We start from the raw sequence: 23,577 nt of genomic DNA, 5'->3' as shown, positions 1-23,577 counted from the left end.
AAGAAATGGCAAACCAGTAGGAAGCTACAGGACTCAGAATTCGGGCCAAAATTAACATTTTTGGGCACTAAAAAGGTCATAGGACGGCCATCTTGAGTCCGACCGACCCAATTTTTGTTATGTTGATGGGCCCTGGGGGGATTCACATATATCCGAAAGATCAAGGTAATTGATCAAAGCGTCTTCAAAATTTCCCTCAAAAAGTTCAAAAATGTGTAAAAAGTGCTGATTTTGGCGAACAACAATGGCTGCCAGTCGGCCATCTTGATTCTGACAGGGCCAGTTTTTGGGCTTAAGATGTGTCTAGGGTAGATACATGTGTAACCCAAATATCAAGACGTTACCTTGAAGCGTCTTCAAAACTTCCCAAAATAACTGGATTCCGTCTACGGACGGACGACGGACGAAAAGTGAACGCAATAGCCCGCTGGGACTAAAGTCCCAAGTGGGCTAAAAAGGGAAAAAATAATTAGCAATTACATAACATTTAAATCTCTTTATTAATACCATTTCAAAAGCATGAACTATATAATAAAATACTATCCAAAACCTAAACCCAATGCAACCCCAACATATCGATCAACAAATGACAACCATTGATTACAATGTTGGATGAAATCACTGATAACTGATTATCAATCAGTATTGATTAAATTTACTGTTCAGAAGCAACGATCTGGACTACATACTTGAAAAAATGCTTAGAATCAATTTTTTTCTTTTTATTGAAGTCATTGTATTTTCGCCCAATTGAGAATGGGTGTAATTTATAAAAGACAATTTTCAATAAAAATTACATTGAATGTTACGAAATGAATGAATACAATAGGCATATTTTATCAAAATCAATTAAATTACGATTGTACAGTTTAACTTTGAACAAATTACACTCATTTAAAATGATAATCGTTATTCTTAACTGACTGTGTACTTTTATAACAACTATCGACAATTCATATATTTTGTAAATTTCATTATAATTATCACTAGGCAGTGTTCTCCACACCAGGTTTTAGAGAGGTGACCACCCCTTTCATTTTTACATCCACCCCTCTGAAAATCAGCCACCCCTCATAAAATATCTGCTGCCCCTACCAGACAGACGTCAGAAAAGATGTCAGAATTCTATCATTGCGTATAATGATCCCCTTTCCTAATACGTACGCTGGGACTAAAGTCCCAAGCGGGCTAAAAAGCATTGAAATAAACTAATTCAACTCTCTGGCAAACTTGACCGAGAACTGTGGAAATCGAGTCGAAATTTCATCGATGATCCAGTGAGATTACCGCATTCATCATCTAAACAAATTCAATACACTCCATACCTCATGTAAGTAATAACAGAAAACTCTGGGGTACATTTTCCAGGTTTTTAGGCTAAAAAAATGATACCTTGTGTCTCCTAATCGGCCAGGCCACTTTCGTACACTGCAATTTGTAATCAGTTTATTTCTATAGCTGCAAGGTCTGTTATTGTGAGCTTGATCATGATTATAAAAGAAGTTATATACAGGATGGATAGATAGGTGGCCAGCCGGTCAATCTTTAAGCTCAGCTGAAATGAGAAACAAGGCAAAATGTTTTTTGCCTGACGTTTAAGATTTATAGAAATAAAAAATTTTTTCCATCTTGGATTTGCTAATGTGGCCGATAAACCAACTAGATTTGCACAGGATCGTAGTCATGGAAGACAACTTGTATATAGGCCTAGTTCAATATTTAACAAGGGTGGCGACAACAACAAACTGAGCTATCGCAATTCCTGTTAGTTGGTATTCTCCTTAAAATCCCTATTCCAATGAGGACTGATCATACTAAGATGGTCGCCAATAGTGTGAAAATTAAGTGATCAAAAACCTGTCTGCCTGGATATGATAAAATCCCTTGCCAAAGTATACGCATCAAAAATTTCAATGAAAAAACGCTTATCATTCAGACGCCACAGTCCTCTGAATTTCAGACCAAATATGACCTTTTTGGACATGAAAAGTTAACAGCACAGCCATCTCGGGGGTCTATTTGACCTAGTCTTAAGAGCGAGCTAAAGATTAATAAACAAGATCTGAAATAAGCGTCTTCTATGCAATAGCGCAATCACCACTGTCGTTAGAATCTAGCAGAGCTGTATTGAGCAGATCGGAATCCGACACTCTCCGTCTCGAGTCGACAGTTGTTCGCGATTCTTGTATATTTTCGGATATTTCCGAATTCATTTTTTCGGAATCGATAGAATCGTGTAGTGGAACGTCGTCGGACTGACTGCAAATCGAATCATCGAACCTATGAGACCAGACACATCCTTGTTGACTATCATGAGGTATATTCGTCGCGGCAGCTGTTATTTGCGACAACGCAGGTGCATTCTTCGCGGCGTCTCCGCATGAATTCCGCACTGACGCGAACACATTTTCTGCCTCGTCGGAAAGCGCAGATACATTCTCGACCTCTTCTCGAGGGGTAGGCTTTACTTTCTCCGAAACCACATCACCGCGAAGAATTTTTGGCTTGATTATTGCACTGAATTCTGTTTCTACGCCATGTTCACACGAAAACGCATTTTCGACAGAAAAATTATCATTATTTTGCGCGCATCCGAATGAATCTTGTTCCGTTACGACATCGGTTACGACACGATCGTTAACGTTTTCAGTTTCACTTATTTTCTCACCGAAAGCAAGTTTGTTGTTACAGTCCGAAGTTGACTGTATACTCTTCCGGTGAGGAGACGTCGTAACCGCTGACATATCACTGCTCAATGAAACGCGATCATTGTCCGTCGAATCCAAAACTTTCGTACAACGCGATACCGGAGACAGCGCCGCGGTATCGACACCGTCGCCATCACCCGCACTACTCGCCAAGCTGCGCGCTAAATTGTCCAATTTCTCGTCGAGCAACCGTTCGATCAACTGCTCGCGTTTGCCGGTCAAACGTTTGCGACCACGTTTACGCGCTTTCAAAAACCGCTGTTTATACTTGGCAACGAGACCCTCGTCGAATAGGATGTAACGTTTCAATCGTTTCTTCCCGATTCCGACGCGCGTTGCGTTCTTACCCGTATGACCCGACTGATTTGCCGCGCTCGTCGTCGTTGGCGATTCCTCGTAGATCGTTTCCCACGATTTCTCATCCGGTTTCTTATAGTTTTTATTCGTGTAATATTCTTCTAAATTCAGTTGGGGCGATTCAGATTTTTTCGTTTTCCGTTTTTTCCGCGGCGAATCAGTTTTCGTCGACGTCGAGTCTTCGACATTCTTCTGGTTATTGTTGCCAAATCTGCGCCTGGTAGGTTTACCCTCGCTAACAGTCCGATTCTGAGTATCGATATTTAGTCGAGTTCTAGTTCTCCTGACGGGCCTTTCTGTTTCTACCAACGTTTGTTCCGATGAAACAGGAATATCGCTGTTACAGGTCTCTTCAACGATAACATCGCTATCGACACCTCCGATCGCAGGTGCCATTTTTCGACAAGCAACGCCTCTTTTTCGTTTCGAGACACTTTTAGATTCCGAAACATCGTTTTCTGATAATTGAACGTCGTTTGATAACTTAACAAGGTCTAGATTCGCCGCTGGATCGGGAAGACCGCCGTCATGGCCGGGTGACGCAGATTCAGAAGCAACTACGTCGTAACACTCGGTAACACTCGGCGAAACGGAGCACATAGCGATTATTTCCCCGAAAAATTCAACATTCCGTTCGTCGCTTCGCTCTTTCGTAGGCGATATCGCGCGAATCGGATACCGATCGTTTTTGCGTCGCGTCGCCGCCTCTTCGATCATCTGCAACTTTTTCTGATTGCGAAACAACGTGATCGATTTACGCCTTAATCGCGTAGAACGACGAATGCCGGGGATTTCGTCGGCATCTATCGCGTTGCCGTCGTCCTCCAGCAGACCGCCGGCAGCATTAATGATAAATCGATCGGCTGACTGCCTCGGTTTTCGTTTCGGTTTATGATTTTTTTCACCAACGATAGATATTGCATCATCTGGTTCGTCGAATGGAAGAACGATATTGGTAAAACTGTCTTGCAGCTTCTCTTCTGTTGGCGACGACGATGAAGGTTCGTCTGTATTTTCGAGTCGTCGGGAACCAGGACTGACAACACCAAACTCATTTTCATTATTCACATAAAGCTGCGAGCGCCGACGCTTTTTTCTCGCAACATCAGATTCTTTTTCTTCGTCGACCGTAGAGAACGATATCAGCTGCGAATCTATCGAATCATCCATCCCTAGATTCTGAAAATTGATAGAGCAGTATAGTAAATATCTGTACGACAACAATCATCGATATAGCAGGTCAACTCCTACCCGGATGATTAGGTCCATAAAAGATGTCCACACACAATATGGATGTTTGAACCCTGTCCACCTATGCCCACATGAAATCCATATCACCATCACCCTCCTCCCCTCGAATTGACTCAATCTCCGTAAGTTGAGCCACAAAATCAACTATTGAATTGAATTGCACCAGTAGCATCTGAAACACGGTCACAGTCCCAGACACACCCACAAGTCTTCAACCCGGCCGGGCCTCGCCCAGACGTCAGATACACGGGCCGGTTCTGCATCATCCTCCCCGGCAGGGATTCATAACTGATGGCATTGAGATTGCCATGGTATGAAACCCTACCACACTAGACCGAGCGCTAGCTACACGCGCAGCTTAGATGAGGTCATTATCAGCCAATCAAAAATCCTGTTTTATTTTGGCCCGGGTTTTCCGTTTTCCCACTTATAGATCTCCCGTGAAATTTACCTCAGCAATTATACGAGCCATCTGATTGGTGCCGCAAGATTTCGTGCAGCAAAGCTGCGCATGTACCTGCGCACCCGGTCTAGTGTGGCAGAGGTTCGTGCCGTGGCTGAGTGTAGTGATGCCATCAGGTTTGTTTGTTTTGGCTTTACGTCACTCGGATATTGTTTTCCCGACACTAACCCTATTGGAATATTCATTTAACCTCACTTGTCCTTCAGCACTGATAAGGGATGCAACAGCATCACGCCTTATCTCACTGAGCTACTGAAGCCGGTTCGAATCCCTGCCGTGGGAGGATGGTTCTGCTTCCGCAATCGGCTTTTTCAATGTTACACGTACAATCAATACAATGTTTACGATAAAATATATACAATTATTGATTCAATTTGTACTGTCTTCTGGAATGGAGATCGGGAAAACACTTACTTATAATGAACGCTTTTACGGTTCGCAGCGCTTTTACGAAAGCTGTGATCTACCGATCTCAGAACTTTGTGACCAGGATTTACACTATTCTCAAGAATGATGGAAGTGAAACTAAAATACTAACAGGTCGGAAATCCATCTTTGGACGGAAGATTTGGGGTATGAATTATCGCACATCTCTTTCTACAATTTTTTCTTGCACAGAATAATCAGTGATTCTGTAGTTTGTTCACTTTTTTGCTGTAGGTCTGATGTTGTTGTGTAACAACAGATCAATAAAGTTTTTATTGAATTGAGTGACCTCTTGGCTCTTGAGCAGAAAAAGTTCTTCTGCTGGTTGGTAGGTAGTAGCTCAGCACATAACATTTACCAGGCATATTTAGTTTTTTAGGATACACTAGAGGAATGATTACCTATGTAAGATGTCGGATTTAGTTCATTGGGTGATGTTCAATAACTAACGATCTCTACATTTTTTTTCGCATATAGATTTTTGAATTGAGAGCTCCGAAATGTTGCAGGGTACCACCTAGCGACACACCAGCAGCTAATTATCAATGTCAATTGGGTTCGAATCCCGATTAATTCAGTTTTTCGCGCGTAATGAAGTGAACCCCGGGTGCCTTATTCAAACTAATATTGTTTAAAAATTAAGGAACATTAAAAATTTATCCATAAATTCTTGACAGATAAAATTCGATTTTAATTTTTCAAAGGGTTGTAAACTAATTAAGGATAAATGGTAATTAAGTTGCATCGGGAACCCCAAGGGCTCGTATCAGAGTTGTAGGTACTGTAAGAACAATAATCTATTAAATTTTTAATGTTCCTTAATTTTTAAACAATATTAGTTTGAATAAGGCACCCGGGGTTCACTTCATATATATATATATATATATATATATATATATATATATATATATATATATATATATATATATACATACATACGCACGCACACACACATATATATATATATACACTTTGGATTGATACATTATCATTTTTACATTAATCTACAACTCTGATACGAGGCCCTGTCGGTTGAACGTCGTGACGATGATCTCAAGTGAGAGTTCGAAATGTTGTTAATTTTTATCCTATTTGGTCCACAGTGCCATTTGTCCAAAAAATTCCTACCTCAAATTGACTAATTGTGGGTCAACCTCACATGAAATCAGACTAAAAGATCAGAGTGATGCAAAGTCGACTATAGTGTAAACGTACCGGGGTATATATGGTATAATAAATCAAATAATAACAGACTAGATTATTTATTTCATAAAAATTTCTTTTATTTTGGATAATTTTCAATTACTCCTCGCTACAGTTTTATGTAGGGAAATAACTTCTTTCTTCCTTTTCCCAGAACTATATGCTACACTTCGACCAACCAGGGAGGTCCCTGGAACATCTAATTAATCACAAAAACAATGTGATGGGTATCTCTAAACGCATACACTTAACAACAGAACACATCGAACTTATGATAACTGTTGTAACATCAATCAACACTTAGTTTTCGTGTATCACTGAAGACATTTGCAGATTTTGCAAATCGGATCCATAATATACAATATAAATTTGGTTCAACCCAGCACAGAGAGTGCAATGCCACTTAATACATTCAAAATCATAAAATGAACATCGCTTGATTTGGAATGAACATCGATGCCAATATGACGATGTAATACTACCGAACAGGTATCTACAGCCATGATGCTGGATTTTCGAACACAAATTCATTTCTACTACCGCATCCATTCTCAAGCTCAGTACATATACCCGACCAATTCAAATTCACCCTAAAAACGAATTTGAATTCGTGCGGAATGTTGGTTTTGACCATCGCCGCCTTCCTCTCCCTCTCTTTTAGGATAGATAAACCCTGTGAAAATCGTTAGCTCCGAAACCGGCATTGCACTTTGGACATTTTCGCTGTCGAGTCTCGTAACGCGTGCGCAAACATTCCAGACAGAATACGTGAAAGCATTTCGTCAATATGGCGTCCTTCTTCTTCACTTTACACGACGGACAAGTCAATTGTTCCTGGAAATGAAAAGTGAGAAATTATTCGAAATGATTCACATCGGACATTTTCAATCGAAAATCGAAACCTAAAAAATAAATTCACGAACCTTATATTCCTTTATTTCTTCTAGGAGTACCTCATCGGCAGTGCCTGCTAATTCAATCTTTTTCATTCGATCCAGTTTCTTTTTCAAACTGGCTATTTCTTCCTACAAAGCATACAAGAAAATAAGAGGGTGTCTTTCCATGGAACAGGAAATTTCAAAGTTTAAGCCGGTGTAAAATCAGGACCGGTTTTGATAGTTTTATGAAGGTCAATGAATAGGAAATAAACCAACTTGAATTGGGCCTTAAGTAAACCAACCTAAATCAGGCCTTAGAGCCATGTTCCAACAGATTTTAACTAAAAATTTAAATTCAATTTACAATTTTTTGGGACGGGTGTACAGACCTGTTCTGTTAATGTAAAAACATAAGCGTACCTGCATTCGTTTCTGTTTGAACATCTCTTTTTCTAGAGCAGCAGCCTTTTCTGCCACACCCATTTGAGCATCCTTTAACTGAGCTGTATATTTATCTAAATGCATTTGTAAATCATTTACTGTTTGACCGCCCTCTATTGACTTTCGTTTATGCATCTCCAATGCTTGTTGCCTTAAACTGTGAAAAAATAATTCAAAATCCACGATGATTCATTGTCAAAAGTGATTACATGTATCTCATTTGCGGACACCCTGATTCTACCCAGTTACAACTGTTGTAAGCAAAATCATCATGTGTAGTTAGCCATAGATCCAACAGCCATTATTCAGATTTGAATAATGTATGCATTGAGGATAAAGAATATCCCCGTTATTATTTAGCCGATATGGAACCATGGTTTGCCGGTTGCCAGAGAGTAAGTATGGAGCGACCAGGCCTTTGCCGAGGGAGGTTCGGGAGTAGTAAATGAACCCCCTTAATTTGCAAAGTGCCCTACTTAAGTTCAGTGTCAGAAATTTGGGTCAAGAATTTTTGAAATTTGGATACAATTTTTGTTCTTTTTTTCTTAATTGAAAAGTATTAATTTCAAATCATTTATTCAGGTAACCAGGCACTTCATAATTGAAAGTAGTAAAATTTGTCTGCTATGACTGGTTTGCCTGAATGTTAATCGAGTGTTGATTAACCCTCTTACAGCCATTAGCTAAAGGCGATGACAGCAAGATACGTCCTTCAAAGATTTATTCACAACTGCGTGCTACATCTTAAAAACATACCTAAGTTCCTTTTCAACTGTTGATAAGTTATTTTGTAAAATGCGTTCTTTCTCTTCGAGCTGACGAACGACTTGCATCTGAGCTTCGACCTGCGCCTGTAACGTGCCAACTTGTTCGCCGAGAACTTCTTTTTCTTCTCGCAATAACTTGTGTATCTGATTGAATTTGATTCTCTAGATAAAAACATTTAATATAAAATAATTTATGTACGGATGATATGCAAGCATGTAAGGATGTAAAGAATGAAATTCATTTCTGATATCCTATTCTACATACCTCAGACATAAGTTTAAAGTTGGCGTCGTCTTTTTCTCGAAGTTGCTGCAAGAGTCTGACGTTCTGTTCCTGCATATCTTCGAATGCCTGTCCAGTGACCTCCATTTCATTGAGCATGGCGTCTTCTTCCTGAAAATAAGGAAGCGTGTAAAAGCATACGCTGAAAAATGTTGGTAACACTTAGACAAAAACATTTGATAAATGTTGGAAGGGTTCTAAACAGCATGCACGTTTAACACAATCTAGATTTGGATATGAGATGACCTTGATTAAGTAACTCAATGGAGCTGGCTTTTCAGTGAACGCTCATCCTTACGAATGTCAGAGCACAAATATCAAACATTGAATTAGAAGGGTCAGCATTGCAATGAGTTAATGAACTCATAGTGACAATGGACGAAGAACTGGAGCTACAAGATATCTCATAGTTGGCAGCAAACACATTTCACCGAGTCCATAAAACTCAATACAAGCCAGTGTCATCATACAGCATTATATCTCAAACATGAAAGTTATGGTCAAATAAAGTCATCTTCTGCCTAAGAAACTGTTTGTAGAGAACACCTGTTGACCTCACCTGTTTTTGTGCCTTCAGATTTTTCTGTAGTTCATCGATAGTTTCTTCGTGTTTTTTAATTTTTCTGATCGCGTCGTCGTCCGCTAGCTTGCGCTTCTCTTTACGTTCATTCTCCTGCAATTTTCGTATATGAGCCTTCAAGTCGTCGATCTCCTGACGAGCTTTCTTCTCGTTCGCCATCAACTATCAAAATACACACAAACAGATTCATTGAAAATGATGAACTTTCTCGAAAATTCGACATTACACAGTACGACACATTTTACTTCGCTCTTGCCTTATAATTTATGACCACTGAAACCAACAAAAATCTTTTTGAATAAAAAGAAACCTAAATCAATCTGCAGTTTGGTCCCATCCCCTCGCCAGAGCATACACATTACCCTAAATTCTTTTGTGACAAGTTCCTTTGCTAATAATATTTATTGGGCATGTACAGTTCATTTTGCATGTATTTTTCATATATCTTTATCTGTCTGGGAGATATAGCTGCCTCTATGAATTACACCAAAACAGCGCCACTACCATCTGTCACATTCACCGAATCAATGAATGGATACCAGTAACAAAAACGCTTCATATTGAACTCATCGCTAGTTTTCTTCATTTCTTTGTTCAACTCACATTCCGTGATTTCATCCAATACTATACTATTCTGCCAGTGCTTTTTTGTTAAAATGTATGCCCTAATAGTCCTTTTTGTCATTTTTCTGGTACTACATTGTATAGTAGCAAAGTGCATTGTTGTACTTATCCCACTTATGTAATTGTGATGTGACTATGTTATCATTTTGTACTTTTAAATAAAGAAATAAACTACCTAATACTTATAATAATAATCAATATAATTATTATAATAATTATCATATTGTATTCTATGATTCATAGGGTATTTATGGAAAGCGACTGTCTCTTCCACAGACTATTTCATGATGAATATCATTCAATTTTTAAAACACTTACCATAACCTTATCACGTTGTTCTTTCGGTGCACTTTTATACATGTCTAATAACAATTTCATCTCCTTTTGACTATCTTGCGATTTTCTGTAAATAGAATACGTAAAACTAAAATTGCTCAGGTCTTAGATACATATTGGGAACAAAAGTAGTAGTTGAAATCAGTGTCTTAACTTAAGAAAGTGAACATTAGTGTACTATTAAAAACATTAAGTGAATAGCAAAAAAACATCTTAATAGTCGAATTCAAATGTAATAGTGTCTTTGCTATACAATATGCAGTCTCCAGAAGCCTCGAAGCAAGCTAACATCAGACATTTTGGTGGATACTTTTGAACGGAATATCTATTCTAAGGATTTCTTTCAAAGTTGATGAAATAAGCTCAGGATAATGCTCAGTATTTGACGAGGAAAGAAACAGTGAGACAAGCTTACTTAAGCTGCGCTTTGAGATCTTTGATTATTTCTGGATCGGCTTTCATTTCCCGTTCGCGGTGTTTTTTCTCCTCTCGATGCTTCTCCGAGCCGTGGCGTTCGCGTTTCTTGATTTCGTGTTCGATGTCTTTCTTCTCCTCGCATCGATTGTAGTCGTCTTCCGGTTCGAGTTTCACGTGTACTTCCACCGGCTCTTTCTTGATCTCGGGTACGTCCTCAGTTTTTACAGCGACCGGCTCGTCCAATTCGCTTTTCACTTCGTGTTTTACGCCGTCGTGAAGATTTAACTCGGCTTTGAACTGAAATAGTGAAAATCTTATCTAGTATCAACACATCTACGAAACCTATCGTATTAGAAAAACAAGAGTCATTTCACGCGTGACGCAATTTGTACATGTTTTTAGTCTAACTAATTATTAGAGTAATGAACCTAATTTTTAAATGCTGATATCTAAGGTTATCACTGTCATGGCAAGGCAAGATGCTGGTGAAAATCTTATCTAGTATTCACACATTGGGATACTGGTTCCACAGTTCTCTCTATTAGGATTTGACTTCCAATAACTCAAACTTCCAATAACTGTATGCCCTGGTAGAATTTCATGTTATTGTGGTATGCTGCAGTATTGCGATATTCTATTAAATGGCATTCCTCAAATCCAGAAAGGCAAAGAATGGAGGATGTTGCGAATATTGTGTATATCATGAACATGTACTGTCAAATAAAACCAAAATGGTATGCAATCTTAACCCTAGAATTATTGCAGGAGGGATGTTTTCGTTATTTCCTTGAAATTTAGACCAATGAAATCCCACCGAAAATAATTTTTTTCTACATTAAAACTTTCCAGAAATTAAGGAAGAGCGATGTTTTCTTCATTACCTTAGCGATATCGGTTTGTGCTTCGCGTAATTTCCGCTTGTATCGATTAACTTCACCTTTCAACTGATGGTTGTGATTCTGTAAACTGGTTATCAAATGTCTCATCTCACGATTAATGGGACCTGCAAAAAGAAATAACCAATCATGGGTAACTGATCAATTTATAAAGCTGGGGCCGCTTGCAATCATGGCTTAGATTTAAGACCAGGTTCAGACCAACTAAGTTCTATAGCCAATCTAACAACTGAAAACTAGTCTAAAGATTAAAGACCATTTTTGGACATTCGTCAGGGAAATTATATATATATTTAACTTTTGGGACCGATATTGCTCAGTATGATGCAACTGGTACATGTCCATACTGGTACCCTGAAATATGATTATCATCATCCTTATTGACAATTAAACAAAATCACTTTCAGCTGAGAACTATTGTTGACAGTTAAGTATTCATGGAAAGTATATTACTTCCAGGATTCTGCCACCTACACCCCATGTCTTAGATCAGAACTCATCAGAATTATTTGGATAATTCTGTATAATTTCTGGACTTCTGGACAGATTCAAAATCAAATCGATCAAAATCAAATTGGATAAACCTTTCACTTACCTGTTTGCTCATTTGCTGCTAAGGTTTGTTCGAATTCAATTCGTAACATCTCGTATTCTTTGCGGACTTGAGCCAAATTATCTTCGAGTTGAATGACCTCGGTTCTCAGCTTCTTCTGACAAGCAAGTTCATCGCCCTGAATTTAGATGACGAAGTACACATTTGATAACAACATATGCATATTCTGTACGTAATTACTACAAATTTTTAAGATAAAATCAATCGATCAATCCAAATATCTTCACACTGTATCATGTAGCATGTGAAGTTTGACATGAGTTGTTAAGAACTAGAACTCAGTTCCACAGTTGTGAGTTAGATTCAAATCCGAGTTGAAATTAGTTAATTTTCAATGTTTTAACTCAGAGTTATATCTGAAGTCGGAACTGTGAAACTGGATCCAGGAAAACAAAAGCGGCAAACTCCTGAACTCACTATGTTGTCTCTCCACAAAACCCACCACAACTATTTCAGTCACAATTAGTTACTTAGAATTACTTGGCAAAAAGCTGTTAGATTTATTAGATAATTCAACATACTGTATTTGCATAATGAGCCTACATACACTTTTACTATCACAACTCTACTGAAAATGCTCAATTTCAGCGGCTAACGTGTATATCTACATGTATTATCATCTAATAGATTATTATTATTGTACTAAGAGGGGTAAACTGGCCCAAACAATACTGAATCTAAACATCCTAGTAGCATACCTCCATCTGCTCAATTTGTCGTAGATGAGCATTTTTACTGTTCTGTAAAGTGGTCCTCGTTTCCTCCAGTTGTTGTTTCATCTGCATCGATTCGTTGTACAATACTGAAAACTTTGACTGAAGACACTTGTATTCAGTTGTATCCACAATCACTTTCTCCGGCAACTGTTGGAGCTGAAATATATAAAGTTATTTGTTCATCAGATTGTTCATTTAGTATTCATATAAGTCCATACAACACTGGGCTAGTTTTTCTAAGCACTCATAAAATTTTTTGCGAATTATCAATGACTCATATGTTTTTGCTTCATCATGCAACCTAGGGCCGAGTAGGCACATTGTATATATACATTGTCTGAATTCATTTTACATCAGAAAACCCAACATAAAAACAGTTCTTTCAATGTCTGGGGTCTGTTTTTACCTGCCTGCTGGGAAGGTGGTGAAAGCATGCTTTCTGATCTATGTTCTCACTCATTTGTACTCTGATATTACATACGCAAGGATAACTTTTAACCCATAGATCCTCAAGTGTCTACTAAACTTACATACATACATGTACCGGTATACATATATATTTCCTTTGTATCAGAAGTTATAAATTTCATAATTCATCATAAACATCATTATTCATATAATTCATAATAAATATCATAATTCATATTAACTGAAAACCTACCTCTAATTGTAGTCGTTCAACCTCTTTTACGGATTCTTGATGTTCTTTTTGTAGTTTTTCGAGTTCATTAAGTCGCGATGCTGTCTGTTCTCTCGTCTCCTCTAATTCACCCACCAGTTGATTGAACTGCAAATAAATGATGATACACCAGTCAGCTGATCAAACCGACATAGGTTACATTTCTCGCAGCAAATCATACTACTGATATACAAAAATGAATTTATAGTTGGGTTTTGACCACTGTTTTTTTTCTAGAATTATCTATGATAGATTATCTATTTTGCAGTTACGTAACTCAAACCGTCTCCAAGCAAGAATAGTCAAACCTCACATTTTCTGAATTTTAGACTCTTTGTTACCGGGCATGAAGCAATTCAAAAATATTACGGCGAACACATTGAATATCAAATAAAAAGAAGCCCGAAAATTTTTTAAATATTGTAAATACCAAAACCCGTAGACTCCGCTTGCCACAAAGCTTTTTTTCTGAAGAAAATTCCTTCAAAGACTTTCTCAGTTCACTGATTTATTGTATAGTAACCGTACCTTATACTTGGAAACGCCTTCTAACGTCGAACTTGAGCTACCATCGATCTGATACACAGTGGTCGATTCTCTCTGCGCTAACAGTTTATTCTGGACCTCGGTATAAGCGAGCGAGAGCTTCTCGCAGCGTTCCTTCGAAACTTGAAGTTCGAAATCGTCATCTTCCATTTTGTTTTTCAACTCGGCTATCTCAGTCTCGGCAGCCGCGAGTTTATCTTGGAGATCTTTATACTGAAAAAGTTCATTAGAAAAGCATAGATATAAATACCGATATTTACACATATCTAATTGTATTGTCAGTGCCATCAAGATATACATGTTTATCCTGAGGTCATTTATTTATCACACATGCACAGGGCTTCTCATTCCACCAACTATATATCTGCAACACATCTTCATTATCAAATTTGCTTCATTTAGAACTTTATCTGACATCATCTTTTTCATGTATTAAGCATGTGTATTAAGCTTGTTACTACAAGAGAGCGCCAGTAGTTTGGGAGATCTCCGGACAAGATTGTGTCCACGGATAGGCACGAGACAAGCTGACATCAGTACACCCCCTACACTTCGTTGCAGGGGGGGTGGGGGTATAATGAAATACACTGCTGACATCGAGCACGTGATGACTTTAGTCCATAGCTTTCATTCTTGAGTCGGACTTTTTAGCGTTATTGCAAATAATGAAGTATGATGGGTTCCACACTGGAGGAGTTCGAAAATAACTGTCTGAAAGTTTATTATGGTTTATCAAATTACAGATAACTTTAGATGAAATTTTGATGGAATTTACCATGGAATTTCAAACTTTATTACATAAAATCCATGAATATGATTCAATTTACTCCTTTCAGTTCTAATCTACAATTTCAACCGACGTACAACATATTTGGTTAAATTTTTAGCAATAGTTTATGAGATGAACTGCATTTGATGAAATGATGATATGTGAAACCAGTTATTCATAAATTGAATCGTTGAAACTATCTACAACAGGATACAATTCTATGGAGAATAAACCTCTAATGAAGACCGGTCTCTACATTCAATTTACTCCTCACTAAAGAGACAATTCAAACAGATTCATACAACAGAACAGTATTACAGAGATTTCAGACCGCTGATGAAAATGTTCGATAATGTTTCTAGTACAACTATGAGTGGTCCAACATTCCAGCTCAACCGGTGTCAGAGAATTCTAACTCGTCCGGCGAACTACAGTTTCAAATTCAGCGTTTTAATCTACTTGGGATGTTATCTACCTGCATCAGTACTGGGCATAACATTCAACGCATTCACGCTGTTAGTTCTGAAACAATTCAAATCCGACGTTTATTTTCTGATCAAAATTCTCGCTTTAAACGATCTCTTGTTTATGATCGCTACATTCGTTCTTTATCCGCTGAGAACTGCGTACATTTACACCGTTTTGGGAGATATTTTGTTTCGGGAAAACGAATGGAATTTCGGGTGGATTTTCATATCAATATCGTTACCGTTTTTCTACATATTTCAGATGACGCGTAACTGGTGCACTGTACTGCTTAGTCTAGAGCGTTTAATCATCGTACTGTTTCCGATGAAATCCCGTAAAATTCCCAAAAAATTAATCTCAAAATATGCAATGCTGTTTATATTAGCACTAGGTTTTGGCGGGCATTTTTGTCAGTTTTTACCCCAAAAACACCTTGAATTCCTGAACTGTCCGGACTATTGGCCATACATCACATGGCGTACGACACCAATCCGTTACGCCGGTATTAACATCGGATACTGGCTTTTCGATGTTTCCGAGCAGAATTTTTTCCTCTACCTCACCGTCACATTTCCACTTTGCTTATTGATTTTTATTAATCTAATTCTCATTTTGGCGACATTTTATCGTCGCGTTACTCGGCGTTCGAAGCTCGGTATAACTGACGAATCGTCTAGAAGGGAAATGAGAGTTTTAAGAATGGTTTTATCGGTAGTTTTATTGTTTATCGTTTGCGAAGGTTTCGGTTTTGTCGACCGTTTACCATATTTTGTTTCCATAAAAACTACCGTCGGTTTTAGACAAATCGCTTTGGCGTTTTCTATCATTGATTCTTCAGTAAATTTTATCATATACTGCGTGACAAATGACAAATTCAGAAAGTCATCTGTTGATATTCTAGGCAAAGCCTGTTCGTTCTAAACGAGGTTTGTGATGAATTGCTAATGTGAGGTCGAGATGATTTATCAGTAAATAGAAATATATTCATTATCAACTGATGAAACTTTCTTCTTCATTTCATTAACACATTTATATGAAATGGGCCTGGCAATACATAGAAGATTATTACTGATACTGATTCCGAGTGGTCCTGGTGCTACATAGAGGACGGACCAGGGGTGTTCCGGATTCGAAACCAGTTATTGCTGATACTGATTCTGAGTGGTCCTGGTGCATAGAGGATGGAAAGGGGTGTCCTAGATTCGAGCACAGTCACTATTGGTATGACGAATAGAAGAAACACCCCTGCCCTACCGTTCTGTGGTTTGTGTAACTAAGCAAGGGAACTGTGATGCAGGACGCTTTGAGTAAAATTACCGTACCGAAAGTTTCACTGATTTACAACAAATGTATATCATGGTTTATCAAATTACATTTATGTCATATACCATAGTTATTTTTGGATGAAATATAATTAGAAAGCCACCCGAATCCGCCCTGACACTTTTTTCGACTGCTACTCAAAAACAGTTATAGTGGGATTCAAACCCAATAGCTTAGTATGAACATGACAGATCTGAGTGCTCACTTAAATCCAAGTAAGCCTGGATGATTAGGGGGGGGCAAAAGATTTTGGTGGCCCACCGCATCAAATGTTATATCATATGAAAGCCTTGACTTTTTACTACAGACTAACACCAACTTGTAATACATGAAAATAAACTGGGAATGAGCCATTCTTTACTGATAAATTGGGATTTTCCCTTGCATTTTCGAGTGATTGACACTACATTGTGAAATTCCAGAGTGCTAATGGGTTAATGAATAAGTTTCCAGTTTCTAGGTGCGGCACTTTGCGGCAGTTCCTCGAGGTCCCCATCGTTGTGTCATTTTTGCTGTTTATTTCTTGAACAAAAGTCTGGATTGAATATCAATCAGCTCTGCAGTTCTTGCTTGATAAACATGATTTATGCACCATGTAGATTTTTAATGGCGATCCTCAAATTTTTTGAATGTTACACTGAGAGTGGTAACAATACAAAACCCGGACCACATATCTTTACCGCGCATAAAGACATTATTACTACTTATGATTAAACTTTTTTTCAAGGGGTCTGAACACCGTAGTGATTGTACAGCCTTTATGGCTCTGTTCAGGCCCCTATCATCAATCTACTAATTCTGTACATTCATTGTATTCCTTTGGAAATTTGCATTCCTTTTAAACGATGATGAAATAGATATCATTACTATTATCATCATAAGAAATTTGCGCATTAATTTCATCTCCAAATATCTTAGTATCCATAAGGTGTTATCAGTGGACCTAGCACATTACACCATCCCACTTTCAAGAAATGGACGGACAATGGATGAAAAGTTAATGCAATAGTCCAAAGGGACTAAGGTGCCAAGTGGACTAAAATTTATATGTAATTCAAAGTGTGCTGAGTACTAATGACAGAGACAAGTGCACTATGTACACTGCACAAAGAATGCCACTCCCTCCTGGGGTGAGATAATCACGATAGATACTGTTAACAGTCATTCTTGAAGCAGCAATATCCCTCACCAAGAACCTTAGTGTCTGATTTACCAATTTTAGTTGGGTTGACTAGGACCGTAGAGCACAAGGATAATTATGGATATAACCACCTCCAGGACCATATCTAAAGGCATATAAAACAAATAAGTATATTACTACGAACCTTTAACGATGCCTCGTGGTGACTTTTGTGCAAATCAGTGACCAAGTCGTTCAAGCGCGTGTTCTCTTGTTGAAGTTCTCGCAGTTCGACCTTCATTAGATCGGGTAACTGTAAATGCAATTCGTTCTCATTATCTTTCATTTCTTCCGGCGTTTCATCGCTCACTTCCTTCTCATGGTCCTCCTTTTCTTCACCTGAATTATATTGGGTTATACAATGTCGGTCACCACTAGAATAAGATGAGCGTGCAAAAAGGTCGAACACAAGTCATTCATATCGAACAAGCATTTGAAGATTATCATTGTCAGTGTTTACTTCACATACAAATTTCAGAGATTTTTCTTCTTTTTTTTACCCGCAAAAAAGTGTCGTCCAACATTTTTTCTGAATTCTGGCTTGTTAGAAATTTATGAATTCAGAAAATCCGACCTTACGTTTTCGACATAAATACTAGTGCGCCCTTCTTGGTTTCTCAGTGGCCAATTTTGAGCTCTTGACGACTTGATGATTGCTAGTTTTGTCATAACATTTTAACAAATTATGATACGTATAACGAAACGAAACAAACTCATACGTATTCAACGAATAATGAAATACAGAACTGAACGTGTAGGAAATGATATCTAGTGTGTTAACAGGGTGTCGGAATAATCAGCGAAAGAAGAAGTTAAAGAATGAAACTTACATATCATTTGATTCTTGCTTCATATGCATGTACTTACTTACCCGGTGCATACACTATGATCATCAATGGAATCAAGTGACGAAACAATAATAATCAACGAATATCATAATGCCGCTTGGTGTTTGAGGTTAAAGAATAATGAATACAGTACTAGACTCCTCCTAACTCAAATTCATCGAGCGTAAGCGATTATAGTTTGAGTTATGCATACTGTTCTACCTACCCACCTGAATATTCATGTTACTGAGTTCAGTATCAAGAAAAATAGGCTAGGGTAATTAACAATTGTTGAAATAAATTTATAAAACTCTCTGAGCGGCTATATATGCATCATTGTTATTTGCAAAGATCCATCATAGTTCTAAATTTTGTGTTCCCAGCTAAACTATAATTTGACCTGAAAAGATTTGAGTAAAGAGGAGTCAGTGTACTGTACTTTAATTTTCATGTCAACCATTTCGTGGAAATATGGCTACCAAAGTTTGCAGATTGATATAACTTCTTTTTAACCAAAGGACTGCGAATATCTTTCATGAATCATAAAAATTGAATTTTTGAAGAGTTAGAACAAATTCAATATTGGGCCATGAACCCTTGTTGAGTATGTGCAAAATGATTGTATAATACTTAGATCACTGACGGCGTCTTTTACATAATCACAAAATTTCCATATTTCATCAACATCTCATTTTATCAAAGGCTATGTTGTTGATATGCAAGCAGCATAAGCTGACATTTGAAATACGCTAAAACAGTCCAACTGCATATCGAATAGGAATGAGAACGAATGACACTTAAAAATAAGAGACATTGAGGAAATTCAGCATCCACCAGGAAAGAGGATAGGAAGGTCACAAACGAAAATGAGATCATAAGTTTGAACAAACACGAAACGTGGCTTCGTAAATGCACGTATCGTCGAAGCCGTACGAAACGACTTCACTAAATTAAAAAAAACGAAAACTACCGAAGAAGTGTTTTCTATCATCTCTGGACAGTACGAAAAGAAATGCAATGTGCACGTCGACCGAAATCGGTGACGAACGAATGAAACTAATGTTTAATAGTAAGTCTAAACGCGGATGATGTCGACGTGTGTGCGTGCGCGCGCGCGTACTTGTATGTTGCAAACTTGAAACCTCGTGCTCCAGCTACTACCGGGAACTTGGTGTGTACGATATAAACCGATTGGAGCCTACCTTCGGCGACGTTGTCATTGGCTTCACCGTTCTTCTCATTTTCATGCTCACCTTCCTTGTCCTCATCGCCGCCGCTTGCCTCGTCTTGTTTTTTGTTGTCGTCGCCGAGTACGACGCGGCGCAACTTCTCGTTCCGTTGCAACAATCTACAAAATAACGACGAACAACAACTTCGATCATCAACAAACGACGCCATGCCAGGAAATTCTATCCGCTTGAATAGAGGACGAGCGCTTCGCCCACCTGTCGCAGAACTACGCCTATTACTCAACGAGAAGGCATTAGTCTTGACAGTAATATGGTCAGTCAACCTTTGTTTATATCTGCTACTAAGATTTTTCTTTGACATGTCTAAATGTCATATTTCGTAAAATACAGAGAAGGGCTTGGTGCCCGAAATTGATTCAGATTGCATCTCGAAGCCCCGGTAGTTATCAGAAGATTTGTACCTATCGTAAGCCTGTATGAGTTTTCCGACGGATCGCTTTGAAAATTCGACTCGTTGATGAAGTTTATCTTCAATTTCCTGTTTATCCCACGATGACAGCTGAGCCAAAAAAGACGTGGTTGCCTGCGTGACATCTGTCGAAATAAAAGCAAAACATAAAATTCATAATAATCTATATTAATTTAATACAACAACAGCGATGAATATTGATAATGTACACACGATATTTTCCGGACAATAAGCCGGATTTTCTAGCCTGAGATTTTTACCCTAAAATATCATGATCGAATATCGGACGGATGGAATCTGACCTAAAAAATCACTTCCCATCTATGTCACTCTAATGCATTCAAAGATCGTAAAAATCAGGAGCAGACCATACTAATTTGGGGAAAATTCTATGAAAAATATCATATAATAATTGACATTTATATAGCGCAGGTATCCTAACCAGAGTGAGTTCAAATGCGCTCCAAATTTGGTATCATTACCCAAGCCTATAACTTTATTCCATGTATCAGTCATCTCTGCCTGGGAGAAGTAACATCCGAGCAGCTACTAAGCACTTGGGAGTCATCTATCAGGCCAGGTAATCATTTACTCCTAGGTGGAGAGAGGCAATGAGGATAAGTGTCTTACCCAAGGAAACTACGGTAATGTACAGGAATCAAACCTGCGACCCGGCTTCCCAGAGTCAAACGCTCTAACAACTCGCCCACACCGCTCGCTCAATTATTATCATTATATAAACTAGGGGTCGAGGCACATCACACCAGCAAACACCAGTGTCAGGCAAGGTCTCAATGGTACATTGTACATACATGCACCGTATATCGTAACTTACTCAGTATAGTGGTTCCATTAGTGTCATCACCAACCGTCTCTGCATCAAATCTGTGCAATAGTATTCTTATGTCTTCATCCAGCTAAAACAAAAAATATCTCAGCTTTAATGACAACGAAAGTCAATGAAAATGTCATATATACGCAGTGTGTTTTACAATTACCATGATGAAAGATGAAGAAACTTAAATTTGTGCATAAGGAATGAGAAAATTATCATTTCATCAATCATATTCATTCAACCTCCATTACCTGATTCCAGTATCGATTTACAATACACAGCACAGCATCATCAGTTGCCTGGCGTTTTTCTAGCTGTTCAATGCGTTGCCTCAGTTCTGCCTCCGCCTTACGGCGCTGCTCCAAACGCTCGCACAGTTTCTTGTTTTGAAACGCCAAAACTTTCATGTCCATTTCTTCCTGTGTGAGAAAAGGCAGTCATTTTTAGCTTTCAAGCCAGGTGAGCTGTTTACTTACCGATTCAGTCCATTTTGCATTAGGTCTAATACAAAAACTGCTAGGGGTATGGTACATGGTCGGCCGACTTGAATTCGAAATATTGACATATCGCCGAAAGCTATTTCAAAAAATTCAAAACTATAGAGACCTTGCAAAGTCTAAGCATCTAAGCATCGGAAAAAGTATTTTGCGCAAATAATCGGAGGATCTTGTACTCAACATTTCTGGTCAATATCCCTCACTAAGCGCTGGATAGGCCTTTAGAGCGTTTAAAGAAGGCTGATAGACAAAAGTTTTGAACCGTCTCGCACATAAATTGGCCCCTACACAAGTTCATCTTCATCAATATAAACTGTGGAATACCCAAATGAACAGGGGCCTATCAGAAATTCAAAATACGTTAAAATAGATTCTAGATAGATGTTCTAAGAGATTGATTGCCCATAAAACTAAGACATAGTTGCCTTTTCAGTTTTAGACACATGTTAGACAAATGGATATACACTGCTAGAATGTTTTGAAGCTTTTCTACTTTGATAAACCAACATACTCTATCAGTGAAACAGTAAGAAAATTAACCATTTCATTCAAACCAAAATTTGTCTATTTAAGTCACCCTGTATTACAATACATACCATCGTAGACACAGGTCCGATCTTAAATTCATCTAAGTATTTGGCAGCTTTCTTGACGGGAGGATGATCAGATGATGATTCCGATGAACCAGTGGCATCACTGTGAGTTCTTTTCGTCGCCATACTGCCCTTCTCGTGTAGAAGTTAACCTGCATGCCAGAAATTATTACGAAATATCATTGAATTTGAGATAAAGATAACAGAGTTATGTACCTACTCTAACCGTAACATTATTCTTTAAAAACACTAGCTTCACACACACACAGTGGAAAGGTGACCTAAACTGCAGTTAGACCTGAATTTACTCATATCATTTTCGGAAGTGGATATTTTGCCAATGCGGCGTTATTTTAGTAGACGCTATTTTGCCAGTGGCTATATGTAAGATAAACTAATAAAATATAACAATAAAATCATTATATATTCTTGGTTTAGGGTTAGGGTTCCAATAGGGTTAGGGTCTAGAGGGTTAGGATAAGAGTTAGAGTGAGGTTAAGGGACCGTTTTTTACCCCTAGGGATAGGTAGGGTAAGGTGAGGCTATATGTAGGCCTAGTGAAAATATACAACTGGTTTTCAGTGAGCTTGATGGTTTTATCTAGTGGAAAGATGTTAGGCTAGCAATATGCTGGTCCAGGTTTGAATCCTGCTCTATGCTCCTATTATCTCTAACTCTGTTCTCCACACTTTCCTCACATTTTCTAAGTCGCGCACCTCGGTGTGCTTGCGTGGCGTCAATAAGCCAATCAGAACGCGCCATTGGGTTGGCAAAATAGCGATAAGTAACAGGAATAATGCCGCATTGGCAAAATATCACCTGCCATCATTTTAAGAGTCCATAAGTTTCAGTTTAGTGAAGTGAGAAGAGTGATTTGGTGGACTATTAATTGTCATTGAGTGTAGATGTGGTGGGACCGACTCTTTCTTACCTTTTTTTTACAAAATACAAACACCTTTGGTTTTTATTTTTTTACACGAATTATTGCTTCACTGTTTTAAAAAGCGGTTCTTATGATGCTTTGGACAATAATTTGTAAATCTGCTTCTTTCTACGTGTCTTCAGATGGCATTTTGTGCCCTATCCATACCCAAAACCATGATTCAGGGCATTTTTTTCGTTTTTGTTCAATATTAGCACCCGGAAACAGAAACAGAGAGACGCAGTATTAAATGTCGGACGCTGGACTCAAATAGGGATCGCAATCCGGCTTTCCGGATTCATCTAGTGAAATGAATTCCG

General features: G+C 38.2%; 2 protein-coding genes across 2 annotated transcripts; both read right to left on the bottom strand.

The window, feature by feature from the left end:
* Positions 1–514: 514 nt before the first annotated feature.
* Positions 515–5,687, bottom strand: LOC141899462 (uncharacterized). The gene is made up of 2 exons (XM_074785806.1): positions 5,607–5,687; positions 515–4,244 (listed from the first exon to the last, which is right to left on the bottom strand). Exon 2 carries the CDS (start codon positions 4,233–4,235, stop codon positions 2,079–2,081), a length of 2,157 nt encoding a protein of 718 aa, XP_074641907.1. The 5' UTR covers positions 4,236–4,244; positions 5,607–5,687; the 3' UTR covers positions 515–2,078.
* An 803-nt stretch (positions 5,688–6,490) lies between these two features.
* On the bottom strand, positions 6,491–23,480 carry LOC141898703 (E3 ubiquitin-protein ligase Bre1-like). Its single transcript, XM_074784754.1, has 20 exons — positions 23,267–23,480; positions 22,339–22,487; positions 21,497–21,664; positions 21,246–21,327; positions 20,403–20,535; positions 19,954–20,099; positions 18,070–18,263; positions 14,167–14,397; positions 13,621–13,746; positions 12,942–13,115; positions 12,226–12,361; positions 11,616–11,737; positions 10,733–11,031; positions 10,300–10,384; positions 9,337–9,519; positions 8,760–8,888; positions 8,484–8,656; positions 7,707–7,884; positions 7,332–7,433; positions 6,491–7,242 (listed from the first exon to the last, which is right to left on the bottom strand). The coding sequence occupies exons 2-20, from the start codon at positions 22,459–22,461 to the stop codon at positions 7,066–7,068; spliced, it is 2,961 nt and encodes a 986-aa protein (XP_074640855.1). The 5' UTR covers positions 22,462–22,487; positions 23,267–23,480; the 3' UTR covers positions 6,491–7,065.
* Positions 23,481–23,577: the final 97 nt, after the last annotated feature.

The sequence above is a fragment of the Tubulanus polymorphus genome, chromosome 2, assembly GCF_964204645.1.
Source record: "Tubulanus polymorphus chromosome 2, tnTubPoly1.2, whole genome shotgun sequence".
Classification (NCBI taxonomy): Eukaryota; Metazoa; Nemertea; class Palaeonemertea; order Tubulaniformes; family Tubulanidae; genus Tubulanus; species Tubulanus polymorphus.
Note: the sequence above shows the minus strand (reverse complement) of the source record. Positions and strands in the feature narration are given on the sequence as shown.